General features: G+C 38.7%; 1 protein-coding gene across 2 annotated transcripts in view; it reads right to left on the bottom strand.

Moving 5' to 3' along the window:
- PCDH11X (protocadherin 11 X-linked) overlaps positions 1 to 20,770 on the bottom strand; it is a 461,507-nt gene that overhangs the window by 225,932 nt on the left and 214,805 nt on the right. For both annotated transcript variants that reach the window (XM_032701980.1, XM_032701982.1), the window contains one exon: positions 18,969 to 19,040. In XM_032701980.1, the coding sequence (XP_032557871.1) occupies positions 18,969 to 19,040 (72 nt within the window). The remainder of the gene's footprint in view (positions 1 to 18,968; positions 19,041 to 20,770) is intronic.

The raw sequence follows: 20,770 nt of genomic DNA, 5'->3' as shown, positions 1-20,770 counted from the left end.
GTAATACAGCATCACTTAACGCTAGGAAAGATTTTAAAGTCATATTAAGGTTCTGATAATTCAGAGGTGACATGACTTTTATTGTGCTAATATTTAGTTGATGCAACATTTCAATCAATTATTTTATAGCGAAGCTCACAAAGTTTCATACTTTGGATAAAATACCGTTCATGTTTAATGTGCTAGTGAACACCTTGCACAGGAATCTCTCAGAGTGGTGCATATGCTCCAATCAGACTTTTGTAAACATGAACAGCATTCTTTATTTCTCTTAAATACACAGAGCAATTTCACTCACTTTGTGTGGTGAGGGAAACCATACAGGTTTCATTCACAAGAATGGCTGGGCTATTTCCCAGATATGACCATAGAACTAGAAAGTGACTTTGCAGAGGTTAATTCCATATGTCAAAATTTGATCCTTCATATACTCCTCTCTGTCTTAAATAATTGTTTTAATCACTAATCATTGTAGGGCTCTATACACAAAAGTAGAAATTACCAGTGGCTGTAGTAAGTTCGGTTCATAGTCCAATAGTGTGGTAGATGCAGAGAGAAGGTAGAGGCAGGTAGGTAACCAGGTGGTTACCTACAATTAACTAGTTAACCAGATAGGTATTTAGACATACTATAGAAAGATGTACTTTAAAGAAACCCAAATTCAATAAATTCTTGAATAGATTAACCGCAGCTTTCTAAATAATACAGCACATATTAGAAAGGGTCACATTTATACTGGCTTTAACAGACCCAGGAGGGAAACTACAATAGTTGTCTTTGATCTATTGGCCTATATTAAACAGTGATGTACTGGAGCATTGGGAAATGCCCTAATTTATTCCTGGAAAATATGTATGCATATTGTCAGATGGAACATCCTTTATACTGTGGTGGTCTATTATATGAGAAGGATTAAAAAAAAAAAGTAAAAGGAAGCAGAGAAGTATGTCATCCATCCAAAATTGAACAGGATCGCTGGCTAAATTGCTGAGAAGAAATTTGGGTTGAACTTCTTTGAATCAAGATATTCACTTCATTTTGTCCAACAAAATGCTCATTTTTGAAGCTCAGAAGTAAAAAAAGGGGTGCATAATAAGTAGCTAATTTCAGGCCACAGATATAACAAGGGAAAATAAAAGTTCCCAACAGATATTAATGTCTGTGCATGTACAAACAGTGAATAGAACATGAGCTGTCACTCCTGAATCAACACTCACACTTGCAGGACTCTTCCAACAGACATTTGGATTTGGGGTCCAAAGGTACAACAAAAGGAATGACCCAATATGACAATTGTATGAACTTTGCTGAGGTCTGAGCACACCCAGAGAAACTTTACAGCCTGGTACCCAATCACGCTGTTCATAAATTTTCAGAATTTTAGAGTGCTACACCTACACCAGAACTATTCAACCTACACGAGGAACTCCATGTTCGTTCTAGCATGTTTAAGAGTTTTGAAGAAAACAAAAAAACACGTTCAAGATGGGCAAAGAGATACAGTTCTTTTCTCAAACACTAATTCTGCCAGCCTCTTTCACTTTTTTTCTCAGAGTAGAAATAGAAAATAGAGGAAAAAGAATTTTTCCTTTGCGTTTTCTATAATTGAATTTTCTCCCTTTCCCTCATACACTCACATTGCACTGCAGCCTGACAATACCTTCTGTGAGGGGAAATGTTGCACATCTGTTTCTAATCAGAAAAATTTAATAATATTACGTCAATAGAGGCAGTTTACATTTATACCATCACATTCACTTCTTTTATGAGAGAGGAGTGTGAATATTCGTTGCTGGCCAGAGTAGCCGTGGACATGAATAGCAGCCAAACAGGCTCCCTCTGCACACAAGAAGCTCACCCCTTGGTACCAGCTGAAATCCTAATCAGAGGTCCCTCACAGCACAGGTATTTTAGGGGTGCTGTGCTAGTCATTGGTGTTCTTATAAACAGCATTTCAGGAATTGAAAAAATTGTAGCTTGTCAGTTGAGACTTGTAATTGTTATCCACTCAGAGAATGGATTTAACAGGGCTCCTGGTAAAAGGAGGAAAAATAGAGTCCCCTTCTTGCTACTATCAGAAAGACACGAGTGGTCTAAATTAACTATTACCTTAGACATTGAGGGAGATTTCTAATAATGCTGTATTAGAATGAAAGTTAGTATATTCTGATGGGAATTTAATAACTGCAATCACACACAGCCTGACCGGAATATGTGCAGCAGTTTAGTTGCCAAAGGAGCTGTGGTGATCCCTGTTCCCTCCTGAAACACTGTCCAAAGTGTGCCCAGTGAACCCCTCACCTTGGTGTCACATGCACTGGTTATTCATTTAGAAGAGGCCATTTGACCATGCTGAAGGTTCAAGGGGCACACAAAATATCACACTTAGGTATGTTACCTAAAGCAAGCAGAGGCCACATGATAAATCTGCCATAGAAACAAAAGCTGTTTAATGTCCTGTGTAACCCAAGAGGAGTTCCAGTGCATGGTGTTGGTATTACAGTCTTAAATGGAAAGTCATTTTAATATAACCCCTTATGGTAACTTCAAATTGCTCTCTAAAATGTAATAAATGAGAAAGATGGTTTAAACTTTTGGATCTTTACTACATATTTATACATACAACAACATGCTTGTTACTGTCCGTGCATGAAAATGGAACTAATGTTCATAATCTAAAGTACAAGTTACATTAACAACACTTCAAAATATTTAACAGCCTTTCTAGATGATAGCCTATATTAGAAATAAACATTCAGGAATAATTCATAGTACAAGCAGATAACTATGAGATAAGCAGTGAAAAAGATAAGGAATATGATTAATATTAAAGTTGTGCCCTATTGGGGAGGAGAAAAAAAAAAAAAAAATCATTGTTAACCAGAGATTTAAAACATCATCTTCAAAACAAAACAGAGAAACCTAAACCTCTGTTCCTAACAACATTACTGAATTGTCAAATGCTATAATTCTCTGATCAGGATCCCAACCATTTAATTGAAGTGCTCTCTCTATTACTGAAGCTGCTGCAGCCCCAGCACTGATGTCAAAGCAAGTTGAAATCACACTGTCCACTTAGTCAGAAAATCAGAGCTCCCCTCCCCTCACACGAAGCACTTCATACTCTAGTAAGCATTGGAAAAAGTATAAAGCGCTCTAGGAAGAATGGCTGTGTAATAAAAGTGTAATTGAAATGGCTGTACTGCTGCCTCATTTCATTACTCACACTGGCCTCTGCTTGTTAAATTTTAAGATCTCTTGGGAAACCAGTGCATAATGTAACAACACTTCAGAGTGTCAAAACAACCCCTGCTATGATTTATCCCATGCATGACATCAAGGATCTATTTTAAAGTAAAGATTTTACCAGTAAAACAGCCCTTAAACTATCTCAGTTCCCTTAATTTCAACAACGAAGGCTAAAATTTTTGGAAGGAATGAAGCAATTTCTAGACTTCCACTTGTTTTTGCCTTGTAGAAATGTTTTGAGCCTCTTTACTCTTTTGCATATCCAAAGTCATTATAAGAAGAAAATCTAATCTGGGTTTCTTGAACAACAATTAGGACAAGAAAACAAAATTTCATCAACAATTCAACCAGCAGAAGAAAAAAGAATTCAAACAAATACAAAATCCAATTACAAGCTTAGAAATTCTTTGTTTGAAGTAGTCTTGTAAATTAACTTAAGTTCCATTCAACACACAGAGATGGTAAATATTTCAGCCTAACACACACCGACATCTTCAGGGAAGGATACCTGGATGCCCAGCAGACAGATGCCCTGCCATGGGGTCCTCTCTTGGGCCACCTCCCCGCTGGCCACTCTTCCCCCTCAGTGTTTTGAAGTTGCCTTTTGAACCACAGCTTTAGTAACATGCTAAAGATAACGAGATCTTAAATAAATGGCTGTTACCACTCTCCTGGATGACAGAGGCAAAAAGTGTCTGCATTTCTGCACTTCCTTGCTAACTTCACCAGCACCTACAATTAAATTGGAAAATCCTTACAACCACAACTGCCATTTGAAAAATTCCCTCTACCTCATGCCCCATTGCAGCAGGTAAGGTCACCACAGAACATTTTCTATTATTTATTTCCAAGGCAAACTACCACATGCACAGCAGCAGAGTCATTTCTTCATTTGGCCTTAATTTCCCCATAAAATCTGCCATAACCATACAATGTTACCTATAGGAAACATGCCATAACATTAATTTTTTCTTGGTTTAATTAGTAGATTTACATTTAGTTCCTTCCACTGCACAGGGAAGCCTTGACTTCTCTGTAGCAATGCCCAGGAGTCAGTAATAGGCCATATAACACACAATATTACTTTTTGCTCTCTGTTCCAATAGCTTACTGCTGCTATGGAAGATTGATCGTTTCCAGTGTGCTTTTATTTGGAGGCAGTTTCTTCTTTGTGTTAGGAAACTGTGGCTAACTCTTGAGTCAAACACCCTGACAGAAGAACTTTCAGAAGAATACTAAAATAATGATTTAAGCAAGTACTTTTTACACCCACCTGCCCTCACCTTATAAAAGCTGACCCAAAGATCAGAAGAGGTTTAGAAGGGACCAAAAGCAGTTTCCCTCCAGGATCCCAGACCTGCTATTTCATTCAGTACAATCCAGCTGCCAGACTATGTGCCAAAAGCTTAGATATTATATATGTCATGATACCCCAACACTGTATCTCAAGAAAAAACAACAAGAGGACAGAAATTACAAGGGAGACGAAACAATCTTTTTGAAAAACTCACCAACTATGGGAGTAGACACATCAGTTTTTTATTCTTTGTTTTTCTGTTTCTTCCTTGTAGATCTACCAAGTGAAACCTTTAAGCAACGACTACTATTCATCACTTAATACCCCTCAGTTTATTTTAACATTGACTGGCATAAGCAGTGCATTTCCTAGGCACTGATAAGAGGGCAGCAGGCTGTCACAGTTAAATTTGGTTACCAGCTCCCTTTCATTCATCCAGCAAGTGCTGATCATTAGTCCTCAGCCCTGGGAAAGTGACAGAACCACCAAACAACACAGTCAGATCAATGCACAGGGAAACAGGCAATTGAAGCTCTGTGTCTCCACACTAAATGCACCCCATCTGTTCTCCCTGTTTGCTATATAAATTTAAACAATTTAAACCTTATAGTCTAAAACATATTGGGGAAGTAGAAATCAATGTGAACTTTGTTATTTTAAGAAAACAACTCCAAAGAGTATGAAATGTTGTCTCCTTAGAACTTCAGTTTGCATTTTCATGCAGCTGTGTGGTGAACTCTTGGGCTGTAGAAGAAAAACAAAGGAAGGAGTTGTGTGAACTTTCTGTGCCCTGTTCCCTATAGAATGAAATTAATCACTTACTTGACTTCTACTTTGTGTAAACGTTATTGCTCATCATTTAACTAAAATTTCAGATTTTTATTGTTGCAGAATCTAAACCCTTTCTGAACTCTGCCATTCTGTCAGGGGCAGAGACTGTAATGATCAAGATCTCAAGGTCACAAATATAAAGAACTCAGTAAACCAGCAATTTCAACTGTGTAAGACTCGCTGAGAATACTGGCCCCTGACATATCATACCATGAAGGAAAACAACAAACTTTCATTTTTGATTTAAAGAGTGTAAGTTTACTCAAAGGTACTTTGCTATCCCCCAAAGTTTTAGAGCAGTATAACCAGCCTTTACCACTTGTCAACACTTAATAGCCTGCACCCCAATGATTGATTTTGTTCAGTTGGATTTTTTTTCTTTCCAACTCATGTATTTAGCTTTTAGCTGCAGCAGGTTGACAAGGTATCTATCATAGCTAAACAGACTAATTCAGAAGCATTTATTTTCTGCAGCCGTGTTTGTTTGGTCTTCTGCTGTACTCTTTGTTTTGTGTTTTCCCACACACCAACACAGGTTTACCTTGTCTCTGTCTACAGTATCACATAAGCTTCTCTGTACCTATCTCCACTTCATTCTCTATCTCTCTCCTAATCATCCCACTGCCACCCTTGCCTTCTAAGGGAATTCAGTTTATTTGGAGAATCAAGATCACTGAATAAGAACCAGTATAAGTGTCCTGATTGTTATTAAAACACATTTAAGATAAACCTGTGCCCACCTCATATAAAAATATGATCTCTCAAGAATACTGTGGAAGTGGAATACAAACTTTCTTGTCCAAAAAGGTAGCTGTTATACTTTCCAACAATTTAAGTTATGCCCTCCAATAATTCTGATCTCTGAGTGCAACTGATATACACCATTTTAAATGCACAGTGTCAGACATATTCCTAGGTTGTTAAAGCAAAGAGATATCATGGGAAAATTTAATGATAGCAACTTCTCCTAAGTTCTTTTGGAGAAGGAAAGCTGTAGGTAAAACTTATCCCTGAAGACCTGAAGTATGCTGCCATGAGGGGTGAAGTAATTCAGCAAAATACACAGCATGAGCTACCTGCAATCCCTTAAACTAATATAGATGTCACAGGGCTTCACAAAGCTATGGGACTGGCTTAAACAAAGAAACAAAAAGTAAGAATTCTGGAGCCTCTTCTGAGCTTCATCTGTTTCAGAATGTGGAGACATAAAAAAAGAGAGTTAGAGCCTGCATGGGAACAGCACGCAAGAGACGGGAGGGGGAAACCTTCAACCAGCAATCTTTGTTCCTCAGGAAAGCTGCACTAGAAAAGGTCTTTAAGATGTCTCTTAAGAGTTAAGCCCCACCTCCTCTCTAGGAAGATAATTAAGAACTGTCTTCCATCTCACTGCTGTTTGGTAATTTGGTGAGGGCAGGAGTGATACACAAATCACTCAAGAAGCAGCTGAGTTAAATCCTGCCTGTTTGCAAAAACTAAAATCTGTGAGACCACTGTTTTATAAAGCATCACTAATGGATTTGTAGCTGACTGAATAAATATCACTTATAAGTAAACTAATATTTGAGGAATATGTGAGAAGCAACTATTTTACATAAAGCAAAAGACTCCAATAACTGCCCATCTTGCAGCTCCCACAGGTATTTCCCAGCTCCTCCTATCAGCTCTCTCTAGGCAGTTCCAGCATGCAGCTTTATTCCTTACAAATATTGTTTTCTCTTCTAACTGAGGGCCAAAAATCCTTTTCCTTTCAATCAAGAAAAGTGCTATAAAAATCTTGATAGAGAAGTTGCCTGCACAGAGTGCAGCTGTCGGGCACGGCTGGCTTACTTTACAATGGCCAGCAAGACAGAGTCGTTCCTTCTTCTAAGGGGAAAACAGCATTTTTCCATTAAGTGAACTCTTGTATAATACAGCAGCATATCTCTGCTTCTTAGAGTCTACACAACACTTGCTATCCATGTTTCCAACCGAGTTGTTTACTTTCTCTCAAATCCCCAACTTGGCAGGGCTTGTGAACAGCCTGCCACGCTGCTGAGCACAGTGCCACAAATATGAAAGAAAGAAGCAATTTTGAAGGAAGCACATCTGAAAGAAGTAAGATAAAATAAAAATAATCGTGCCATCACTATTTTATCAAGTTGCTGTAAAACTGCCAAGCCCAGAAGCCTGGCGTTTTAGCTGTGTTCTGAAAAAGAAAGCAAGCAATCTAGTCTCTCTCGCTGCTTCTCCTCAAAAAAAAAAAAAAAGAAAAAATAAAATGAAATGTTCAGATGTTTCCAAGTCATAGCACTTGTAAATCGTGAAATAGAGAGAAAGAAACAGATCATAAAGCATCATTACTTTTACTTAGACAAAGAGCTGTGTGTTAGACACATATGAGAAAGCAGTTAAAGAAAAAACAACGAGAATTCAAAAAACCCAAGAGCCTTGTTCTCAGTGAGACCTGCCTGCCTTGTCCCATCACCTCCCAGACAGGCTGCTAAACAGGGAAATAAAATCAGAGGATATAAATCATAAGCATCCACTGTAGAAAGCAAAATTTTATGGATCTTGGACTTGATGAGCCCAGAGGTCTTTTTCAGCCTAACTGATCCTGTGAAATGATTCTTAATATTCAAAAATAAAACCTGGAAGGAAAAAACTATAACATGTACATGACAGAGAATAACTCTAAAGATCAGGTTTTCTTATAGGGAAAAGTAAAAGAAAAAGGAAAGGAAAAGCCAATTAAATACAACATTATTGGAGAAAAAACTTCATCCTTCATCTTTGATTATAGAGATGGTACCTTTTTTCAGATAAGTAAAAAAAAACCAACAAAAAACAAACCCAAAACACTACAAAGTCTCAAAATTGTCTAAAAGTATTAAGTAATGGCATTCTCAAAATAAAACAAGTCACTGGTTTTAAAGCACAAGATACCAAATCATAAGTAATACTTAAATATTTTAAATTATTTCTATAAAGTTCACAAACAGAAGAAGAGCCAGTGTTACTTGATGCATTTCTGTCAGTGTGTTCACCCTGGTTACAGACATGGCCCACGCTGCCATACCTGCTCAAGAACCCTTTGGTTTGTGGCAGTCTGGTCAGACAGTGCTGTGTGAAGTCAGATAGAAAAATACTTTAAAAAAGGCTGAATCCACACTGAAAGCATTCTGTACTCATGTTGCTCCATCAGCAGTGCCTGTCATCCTTATGGAAAGCCACCCCAAAACAACTTAGGACACCTCCACTGCAGAGCAGAGCACATGCTCTTTCAGCTTCTCATTCTCCACCTGGTCAGTGCTGCTACAGGTTCAGCCTGGGTTTCTTTTACAGTAAAACCAGGGACTGGATGCTCATAGTCCACAGCTGGGCTGCCCCAAAACACCTGGAAAGCTGTTCAGGATCCACTTGCAAACATACTCTTTGTACTGAATGTACAACAGAAAGAAGGTGATATTTTTTGTTATCTGAACCACAGACCCAAGAACTACATAAATTTGGAGAGTGAAAACGTAAGTACGGAATATTACCAGGTAAAAAACTCAGTACTAAAAATGTCCCCACATTGCAAATGCTTTAGGAATTGTTGGTGCTTCATATTAGGACAATACTACCCTGAAAAGCTTCAACTATAAACAAATGAGCACCTACAACTAATAATTGCCTTTGTAATAATTGACTGTGGGCACCCTGGGAGAAGAAGTTTCCACAACTGGTGGCAACTTGAGTATTTAGCATGAATCTTTGTTGAAGAGTGAAGAGGAATTTAAAATAAAATCCTGAGGGAGAACACTAGCACAAAGAGAGGGCATGACAAATAAAACAAAGTGCAATTTCTGCCTCGGTTCAGAGTTTACACCATCTGTATTGCAGATATATAGTGAAATTCATGGCATTACAAAGTACTGTGAAAATTTATGGATTTAAAAACAAAGCAGTAGAATATGCATCTTTTTAGAGATGATAAATTCTACTCCAAACACCAGCCACTGTCAGAGTTTGCAACATTAATTCTTTTCTGAGTATGAGAAACTTCTAGTATCTGTTAGAGTTAGAAAAACAGCACAATGCATAACAATTAATTGCAGTATTTGGGAAAGCATAGAGACATCTCAAAACACAACCAAAATGTAAAGTTTTGGTCATCATTTTCCCAGCTATAGTCTTGATCTGCAGCACCAACACCTACTATCTAGAGTCTGGCATTCTTTTCTAATGGTATTTTCCCTAATTTAACTTAATACATAAATCAGTTAGAACCAGCTTGTAAAATTCCAGTAAAAGCCACACTTTGTATTCATAACAGCATGGAAGAATGTTGTAGAAGCCTACCAAGTGAAGGTTCATACATAGAAAAAATGATATATACCAAAAAACTACCTTCCATCATCAAGGTAAAGTTAGTTGCTAAACCAAAATATTTTATTTCCTACGAAAAGGTAAATACTGTATTATATAAACCTATTTTAAGCATTTTTAGAATTATCACATACATTATGTTGTTCATCTCTGTCCTTTAGTTCCAAGCTGTCAGCCTGCAGGCTGGTTACACCATTTCAGTAGCAATAGATTCCAGGCCTCCATCTCTTTGAGGCTCCCAGTAATTTGTCTCCAACACAAACCTGTGCTGTTGGACAGTGACAGAGGCTCAGTCAGATGGACAGAAATGGCTTGGACTCTTATGGCTTGAAAATGAGTAACTGCTCCTGCTTTGCAGAAATGTGAAATGGGACAACATGTGACACAGGGAAAAAAAAAAAGACATCTGAAAGGTCTTATTTATTGAACTAATTATGAAAGGACACACTTGCTTCCCTACACATAACACTTGGATGTAGATCAGGGGACACGGGCCAGTGGTCAGGCTGACACTCCCAGCTCAGCATCAGAATCTGCAATCAAAAGCTGTCAGAACAGGCAAAGTCTCCACAACACCTTTTAGTTTTTACCACCTCCCTATTTTGCAATCCCTTTTAGGTGAAGAAAACTAATAAAATCTTAACAAGATGCATTGTGCAGCTTTGCTGGCCAGTGAACTCATGAGGTTCAGCCTGAGGAGTGAGAAATGTCCCTCTTCAAAGCCAGTGCTGCTCCGGGCTAAAAGAACTCAACACGGGCACTCTGAGTGGCACAGAAGCACCTACTCCCTCTGACTGGGTGCCTGTCTCCTTGCAGTAACTAATAAACACACTGTAAATGCTGAATATAATGTGATAATCTGCCCTCATATGCCTCGTTATTTACTGGATTCTTTCTCAAAGGCAGATGGAGAGAACAGTGGTGTTAATCTCATTTGGGCTTTGAATGGATACATAATACCCATTACCATACAGCCATTGGGGCACTGGGTTGGAGCGGATCTGCTTTAATATGCAATAATTTTCAGCCAAAAAATTAATCAGCCCATAAAATATCCTTCAAGAAAAACAACTGATTTTGCATCTGAGAAGCTGCCTGAGAGGGTGAGTGACCTGGTGAGAGCAACCCAGAGCCACCATCTCCACTACGGACACAAAACAATAACCATATAACTTAATGGACTGGTGAAATACCACATTTCAGTTAACTAAATTCAGTCAAAAACTGTTTTCAGCCCTGAAGATGTATGAGGTACAGTTTGGGCAGTGTGCACTAGAGGCCCCAGCAGCATTTGTGAACAATTTGTCCCCCAACACGGGGTTTCAGTCTTCATCTCTTGTCACTAATAGTGAAACATTCAGTGTTACAGAACTACGACCAGGATGGAATTCTGCAGGTGAGCAGCTCGCATGATGCACTTAGTGCCTACTTCTGTTATTGCCTGGGATGAGGCTTTATGTCAGTGCCTTTGTTTGCTACCCAGAAAGATAAAATTTGTGTCGCTAATTCATCAGAGATGAAGACAATGTTCTTACTAAACATAGTAAAAACTTATACTAAAAAAAAAAAAGCCAACTAACAAAAACAATCCATGCCACCACAAAACAAAAACACCAATGTGAAAAAATGGTTACAAATTTCCTAAAAATACAGGGGGGGAAGAAAACCTCAGGACACTGGCTGACAGTTGAAAACCCAAAAATTTCACAAGTTTTCCCGCGAACACTCTCCTTGCAAAGGTCCATGCTGAAGCAAATATAATTCTTAAGATTTAAAACACAACAACAGAGAGATTTTATGTTCATGCATTACAAAAGCTTTTCAGACCGCTCCTCTCACTCCCAGATGCATGAATACATCCGTAGGGTAGAGGATGGATCTGTTCCTGTGCACAGCTCCTGCCTCACATTACAGCTAACTGCCAGAGACAGCAGACTGGACACTGGAAAAATGGACACCTCAATGAATCACAACTCGTTTATGTTTTCCATTTGAAGATTTATGCATGTTGAGCACAGCTCAGAGCGAGTAAGTTACACTCCAATGCAACTTAATGATTTTGCTACTCAGAGCTTTCTCCTAAATAACGTGGATGTCTCGCCAAATGGGGATGATGGCAGAAGAAAGACCCGGGGAGGAAAGACGTTCTGAGCGCCCCCATGGATAACTAAGCACCTCAGAGATCTCATCTACATTTTCTGAAGGCAGGTCTGTGTGATTTACTTAGACACTGACAGGGCTTTGTGCATCTCCCAGGATGAAGGAGTAGCTGTCTGCCTGCCCTTCTTAAACAGTGTCGCTGGATATTTCACTACTGAGCACCCATCTCCCCCAACTCAGTGTCAGGTAATGGAGAATAAATCATCTCCTGTGTTGAGCAGCACAGTTCCCTCCTGCAGCTCTAGTCTGATTCACGCTGACAGGAGCCTTCTGGGCTTACCTGTTTTCAGGCACACTGGGCTGAATGTCCAGGTGATACTCTACAGTTGAGCTCCCTGCTCCCATTACCAATTCTTTCCTCTTTACACTGCTGTTCAAGTCTGTAATAACAACACTGACATGACAGAAGTAAGAGGAAGGAAAAGACTTAGCAGTGTGAGCCAAAGAAATGAGGCAGAAAACATCACTGTCATGGTGGACCAAACAGGAAAGATATTCTTCAAAGTCTTGGTGAACGATTTAGAAAAAATCTAAATACTTCAATGCAGTGAGGACCTGAAGCCTTCACTATAGCCTATTTTTCCATTCAGCAGCTTTGGCATTTGGGTTCTGAAAACACACAGAACAGTCTCACAGAAATGAACATGTGAGTGCCTGTCCTCAGAGATACAACCCCCGAAGTGACAGGTTTCCTGCTGCTGTACAGCTGAACACCCAGAAAGGGACTGAGGAAACTGTGTGGAAACTGTCTGTAGAGGTCTCACTTATTTTAATTAACTCATAAGAGGACTGTATATTGGCTCAAATTGAGAGGTTTTTTTAGCATAGAATCATGAACCACTCTGGAAAACAGACAGACAAACATAAATGGAACAGGAATAATTTTCTGCCTTTGTAATGGTCTCCCCTGCTGAAATCAATACTAAATTCAATGCTCACAACTCTGATAACCTGCATTTTTTTTCCTTCCTTATTTTCTCCAAGTGACTTTTCTGCTACATCAGCGATTAACTTCCAGTGCCCATATGCTATGGCAAAACTGGATATTGAAAAAATACATATCATATATATGTGTACACCTATGAAGTCTATCTGAAATCTTACTGGATTAACACAAATAGAGTTCTTCCTGTTGGCCAGGTTATCTTAGCAAGCCTGCCTTTGCAGCAGAGTAAGTCTTTATTTAATTAGAATTCAGATTTTATTTGCAAACATCTTGTAATAACTTTTCCTTGTTTTACAGTTGAATACTCCCTAGTACAGTTAAATACTCCCTAATATTGAATGGCCTAATACAGGCTGATATACTGTTTTAAATGTGGCAAATTGGTGGTATTCTATTTCATATGAACTGGAATCAAGGAAAATGATCACTAGACAAGAAAAGGTTAATGCCCATTTCCACTCCATAAGCTGCCCTTCCGTTGAGTTACCTTCCATAATTGTACCCTGATTTCTGGATACATTATTTGTTCAGAATGTCAGGAATACCTTACAGATTATAACCTCTAACACAGCTAATATAAAACAGCCTGGTTATCTGTGAGAACCAGGTTTGTACCTCTGGGCAGCAGGGTACTGCACTAGCTGCTGCTGGAAAGGTTAGGTGTTTGTTATGGCATTCACGATAATTATTTTCAAAGTGCAATAATTAGTGTGTTTTTCTCTTAAGTTTCTCAATAAAATGCTATTTCATTCCTGCTGGTACTCAAATCAGACCAAAACAATGGTCAGCTTCCAGCTGGCTTCCAGCTTGGGAGGCCTCCATTTGAAGAGATAAAAAAGTCACGGTTTAAGACTGGAATGTTCAAAAATAGTTCAGATATTCATGTAGGCATTTCTAATTGCATTTAGAATCCTTCCCACACCTTCTACTCTGATCTGGTCTCTTATTACTGCTTTTATTTTTTTCAAATTTACCATGTCTTTTGTGTTAGCATTCAGGATTACAATTGAAGTTCCATTAAATAAGAACTATGTTCAAGGAATATTTAAATTTATTAAGGCACGAAATAAAATGGGAATATTTTGAGCACACAGATTCTAAAAACTGAATATACCTTGGGTATAACTAGACTATATAAATCTATTTAGGTGACTCATTTGTATTGAAGACACCAAATCAGAGGTAAAGCTTTACTTTCATTCTAACTTTCACTGATTTTGAGTCCTAAAGGCTGAAGCTGTGAGCTAAGCAAACGGAGCATACCAGGACTTCATGAAAAATAATTCAGTACCCATGGACTGTAGGGAACAAATATGCACATAATTCTTATTAGGTGAATCTCTTCAAATATTTAACCACAGCTGCTATAATATTTCTTCATAATGTAAAACACTCTGTTTGTAATTTAAAAAGAGAAATGTATTTTTTGACTGTTTTTTAAAACGAGAAATAACACAAGCTATATTGCAATATATCTCACTAGTCAGTAAAATTAGGGTCTAAATAAGTACCTTAAAGCATAAGTATCAGAAGCACAGCAGCAAATGTGGTGGGATTATGTTTATTATTGGCAGCTCTTTGCCAGCGAGCAGGAGGTGGACTCGCTCCATCCCTTCCCAGCATGGCAGGTGAGGGGAATGGGGTGAATTGCCAGCTCACCTAATAAAACATCTCTGTCAGAGGATGCTTGGAGACTTTTCTCTCCAGAATTCTCTTGCATACTTGGGGAAAAGTGTGGCTGCAGATTAGGGGACAAAACCAATGAAAAGAACAAAAAGTGCTGCACATGGCTCTGCCTTCATTGCCGGGCATTTAGAGGGAACGAGAATTACATGACTTGATTTACTTTACAAAAACTGATTAGTAAAACCCCCTGTGGATTTCTTAACTATACTGTGGAGGGATATAAGATTAGTGTAGCAATTCCCATCATCAAACGTATTTACTGTTAAAATATTGGATTAGTGATGTTGTTATCCACTGTTCCAAGATTATAAAGTGATTCTTTAAAATTGAGCAGAAAAATACTGCACTCTATCATTTGTAATTAGATTTCAGTCTGAGTGTTTTTGCCTTTCCAGAAAAAGTAATTCTGCTAAAAAAAAAATAAATAAAAAAGGCTGTGTTCTGCACACAAATAAAGAGAAAATAAAACCATGGATTCAGAAGAGGAAACAAATTATTTTCAAACAAATTATTTTCCTCTCCTACTTTTGAGAGACAAATGGTTGCACTTGGTCTGTGTCTTATTGCTCCTGCTGGTCAGCCTCAGTTCTGTGGTGATGCCCCACTGTTACACCAGGGGGTAATAAAGCCTTGTTGGTGTGAAATGTGGTTCGTTGTAACACACACAGGAATGTGCACTACCTGAGCCTGACAAATCTTAGTCCTTGGATATTTAACCCTCCCAGAGAACTTTGAGGAGAGGGTCATCATTGTCTCAGTTTCCACTGACAACATGAACTGTGACAAAGGAAGAGAGTCAGGAAAGGGGATAAATTAATGTGTTCATTAAAGTAATTATGTTACATTTGGGCCAGGAAGATTAATGTAACTGTATCCTAGCTTTTTAGCCATTATCTTCAGTGACTAAAAGCACTTGGAGTTCTTGCAATTAATAAACAAATAAAAAGCCACGGCACTAACACCACCTTCTCACATTTTATCCTGTTTAACACCTCTAGGAACCACTTCTATGCAGTATTTCGGATAAACATATAATAGACAGTGATGTAGGAGTCAACTAAAAAAAGATTAAATCAGAACTACTCTGCAACTGAAGAGTGGGAGTTTTGCTGTACCTGTCATGCTGGCAAACCTCGCTAGTTGCCACTACTGCACTTTTAAGCTGTATAAACTTCAGCATTGTTCTTTTTTTTTTTTACTGTGGTAACTCCCTATTCTCTCTTCCTAAATTCACCCTCCTAGTAATCACAAAATCATAGAATGGTTAAAATTGGAAAAGACCTCTAATATCATTGTGTCCAACCATTTACCCAGCACCACCGTGTTCAGCATGTCCCCAGGTGCCACAGCCACACATTTTTTGAAAGCTTCTGGAGATGGTGATTTAACCATCTCCCTGAGCAGCCTATTCCACACTTTGAGGTTTCCCTGATCTCTGATCTAACACATACCCCCAGATGCACCTTTAGACCATTTCCTCCCATCCTGTCAGTTGTTACCTGAGAGAAGAGACCAAACTCCACCTTGTTAATTTGCTTCTAATACAGAAACAGGGTTATCAATATTATTCCATGCCATTACCATATAAAATTCAGATTTTAAAATAGCATCAGTGACTTCAAAAATTTGAAGAATCACAGATCACTTTGATTTGAAATTGTCCTGTTATAACTGACCATAAATACACAGCCTATAAATACATAATCTTAACTGCAATAGCTCTGAACAGCCTTGACAGGGTTTATCAGCTAAATGTTTAATCAGGCAAAGCAGCAAAAAAACATAACCACAGGAATACATGGTATTTAGCATTTAAATAAAGCTTGTAAACCAATGACAAGCCTATTTGGGCAACTACTCCCACTCATGTTCCTTATCTGCAAAGGTCTTGACCCAAATTTATCGGAACCAGTCTCTTATACTTTATTTTCCAGGTAGTAACATCAGTTTCCATTCACTGAGTCCACAGAGAAAGATGCAGAAAACTACAAGTTAAAAGGCAGGGCCATGAAAAAAGAATTCCCACACTGTCAATGTCATATTGCTCTGGGAACTTATTAAATCACAGCCAAAAACCCAAAAAACAAAACCGTAAAACCAGGAACAAAAACCCCACCACAGAAGCAGAAACAAGCCTGCCAAAGCACCACAGTTCTTTGGGTTTTGTCTAATTGAAGAGCTCAGTTTCAAAATTCCCAGCTCCCTGGCTGCTTCTAAGATCAGACCTCGAGCAGAGAAGGCAAGTGAGAGCCGTGGCAGTGTTGGCAACAGGAATCCTTCCCTCCCTGGGCACAAGAAGGACCATTTCTTGTTTCCCCAGACTGTAACCTCTGTGTGAAATTGCCCTGCTGCTAATAGGTACCAGCCTCTCACCTCCTGGCATTAGGGGCCAGATGTGGCTCTTTCTGCTTCACTGCTTGTTTGGCCCTGCACACCCAGACTGTGCTCTGGGCTATTGCATTCTCTCTCTGTTGGTGAAACACATCCCACAGCAGCTCTCAGCACTGAACAGCTGTGAGTAGCCCAAGCAAATGTAATGATTTTTTTATTGTTACTATTAAGTAGACACAAGTATAGTGAGTCTCTCCTCTCCCTCGTGTGTGGTGTGGGGGGGATCAAAAAACTTTCATGGAAATAACACCTTTTTGTAAATAGGAGTTGGCTTTGCTCATGGTTCATTCTAGCAGCCTTTAAATACATTTCCCCTCCTTTAGAGCTGGGAACCATTTGCTTTATGAGTACCATTTGGATCATTTACCTGTTGCTCATAAAATAGACAAAGCTTTTATCCATGCCATGAATTTTTACTCACTTTATACAAAATACCTAAGGAGGGATTTGCAGAGGCCAGAATTACATCCATGAAAGAATTAACAACTAATTTAATTTTCTGCTACAATAATGGTTCCAGCAGTTTTTGATTTTGTTGATTACATTTCTTCTCTCCACGAAATAAAAAGCATATTGGTGTTAGCTTCTTTATATGTACTTTTTTAAAAAGCAGAATTTTGTTTTTCCAAAAATGAATAGGAATAACCAAAACATTTCCCTCATTTTAATCTCTGTAGTCATTAAGTAAAGCGGTGGCAAATGTAGCTTTCAAAAGTGATCAGATAGCAGGGTGATGGTCTGTATGCTCAGGAAGAACAACCATTCTCATCAGCATTGGGACAGTGTAACAGGATATTTCTTTCACAAGGCTGCTGGCAACAGTCACAAACCACCAAGGAAACATGGTTGCACAAGCCCACCTCTGTCACCCACGTTCATGCACCAGTACCCCAGGAAACGACAATCACGACATCAAGCTGCTTCAATGAGTCTTTTCACAAGGAGAAAGACAAAACTCTCTCTTCTATGCCAACAGCCCAAAGCCCAGCCCTACCTCCATCTCCTACTTGCTCTGCAGCATTCACTGTAGGCAAGGAAACAGGAGGAGCCCATTATCCTTCCCACGGTGATCCATCAGCTGTTCTGAAGTAACTGCTGGAACCAGACACTTCCCTCAACAGTTTGCTCCTGCACATGAAGAGTTACTGTCTCTTGGTAAGTGTGGACCACAGCAAGCTCCTGCAGTCCTGGGCATAAACATCATTGACTGCAGACACAGATCGATGAGGCTTAACTGCTGTGATTAGCAGCTGCCTGGAGAGAGGCTTTGGAGGTTTGACCATGCAGGTGCTGGGAACAGCCAGGGCACAGGCTGCACCTGGGAGCCTTTTAGTTAGGAAGGAGGGAAGATCCTGGGTTTTGGAGAGGCAACAGCTGAGGGATTTCCCTACAACACAAGGCTTGCCTGTTTATAGATAACCATCTTTCTGCATGCAGAGATGCACAAACATAAATACCACCTGTCTGTGACTACAGTGGAGAATTGACCATTTAAGAGCTTCTATATTTTAATCAGCTGTACAGCTTGTCCCATGAAAGCCTGCACAGTCAGCATTGCCCCTAATTTAAAAAAAAATGCCACCAAGCATGAACAAAGGTAGCTGGAACAGAGGTGTGGGCTCTTTTCATTTCTCCTTCTAGATTCCTACTCTGTATTTGCCACAACCTTTGGGAGTAAACAGGCCTCTAGAACTAGCCTAACTTCTAGGATTTCAAAATAAACTTCCACCACTTCATTTCTCCACCAGATGTTCATAGTTTATTGATGCACCAATAACACTACTAAAGTAGTTTTGTGTTGTCAAGTTCTGCAAAAATTTTTAAGCATATATGAAACACAAGCTGAAGGTAAGATAATGCTGGCATTTCTCCCTTAATGCTCAACTAAAAGAGCACTACCAATAATCTGGGCAGCCAAACACCCAAACAAACCATTTCAACACACGATACTAAGAACCACAGAGCAACCTGTTCCAAGATTCCTTTGCAGATTATTCCATGAAGAGTGACAGAAAACACCATTACAGAAAACAAGTTATCAGAAAAGTTGTTCCAGCCTACCTGCGGCTGAGTCCAAGGCTCCAAGGTTGTTTCTTTCAAAGGAGTCTGTGGCCTTCCCACTTCTTTTGTGTGCTTTTAGGAGAGAAAAGCATGTCTCAGTTACATGTTCAGTCAACGTTCAGCATCAATTTTTCTTGAGGAAACAAAACAGGTACAAAATCCATACAATAACATATCATGACTGCATACTTTTGAAGTAGGCTATAGGCCTCTTTTTTTTTTTTTTCCAGAATAGTAGCTTTATAGAGTTGCTTTAGTTTTCAAGGTAAGGGGTACACACCTTGCTCTCTGTGTATAGATAAAAATTCAGGCAAAAATATGAAATTATTTGCCAACAGAGTAAGGTTCTGCAGCAGAAATTCAGAGAGAGCTTGACTCTGGTTTCTCTGTCATTTCCTCCCCAGTCTGTGCTCTGTTCAATGGACACCCCGCAGTGTAACTACCTGAAATAGGTTCATCACTTGGATGTGGGGCCATGTTTTCGGATAAGAGCCCTTGCCTTTCCTTAATGCTCTTCAGAGCTGGAGTCAGAAGACTGTTACCAACTTCCTATCTCCTTGACTTTCCACTACCTTGGAATATTTCAAGACCACCCCAAACCTAAAGTCTATGTAATCAAAGAGATTAAACTAGTCTTCAAAGAGGACTTGCTGTCTCTTCATATTTCCCTTTTTAATATCAAAACATCCTGCAATTACTCATTACCATCTGTAATTGTTCTGCTTCAATAATAAACATGTAAGATTTTTGAACACTGGGAGTGAACATTGAATAGGATGCTGGCTTCTTCTAATTTTTTCCATATGAATTTCCCAGGAAAGAAGCTTTGCACATTGTTGTAAAAAACACAGGTCTCATACTTTCTTTCTCTCTAATTTTTTTTTCTTCATAAAACAGAAATAGTGGCGTTTACAAAAAAAAAAAAAGATCCTCTGCTGAAATATGCTCTTTAAGTAGTGCCAGGATTTTCCTTCTCCTGAAATACAACATTTCTAATGTATTACCCTTTGAACATGGCCTTTGACAATATGTAATACGAATATCATCTTATCCAGGTCTTGCATCAGAGCAATCTGAATGCCCATGCAAGGACTGACAAAGAGAGGGAGAGATTTGCCATTGGAATTTCTGTCATTAGCAAACTACGGTCACTTAAAATGAAACACTTTTTTAAATACAAAATTTGTAGGCAACTTCAGTTAGCATTCACAGCACTTCTTTCAAAAAAGCCACCTTATTAAATGGCAATTGTGTTTTGGCAGGTTGGATTGCCTGTAATAGTAGATTACAAGCAATCATTTTTACCATTTTTTTGTTATTTTGTATTTTGGGGTAGCAATGGGACACGATTCATTCTTGAAATAGAACAATAAGTGCATTTCAAAAGAAAAAAGAAATAACCATAGATTTAGTGAATGCTAAACAGAGTTAAAATGAATGCATCTGGAAAGGGAAGGTTGTGTTTTTCATGTGTTCAAAAGCAAATGTTTTCTACCTTATAATCTTGCTTTAAATGTAATCATCAAGCATCAAAGGGACCCAAACACATAATGAAAATTATTAAACATATCAGTTGTAGTGCCAAGATACCATAACAATTCCACATGGGGTAACCTGCCAGGAACTGACATTAAAAATCACACTCTTTCTTGAGAAATCATTTTTCTTGGAAATTCACATTGATTTTGTATACATTTGCCCAGTTCTATATTGCAGCACAAAGAAAAAAGAATAATCAAACATATGAATGCATAAAGAAAATGTATGTAAAATATATACAAAACTTCATTTAGGTGAAACAA

The sequence above is a fragment of the Chiroxiphia lanceolata genome, chromosome 14, assembly GCF_009829145.1.
Source record: "Chiroxiphia lanceolata isolate bChiLan1 chromosome 14, bChiLan1.pri, whole genome shotgun sequence".
Classification (NCBI taxonomy): Eukaryota; Metazoa; Chordata; class Aves; order Passeriformes; family Pipridae; genus Chiroxiphia; species Chiroxiphia lanceolata.
This window is presented reverse-complemented; position numbering and strand designations above follow the sequence as displayed.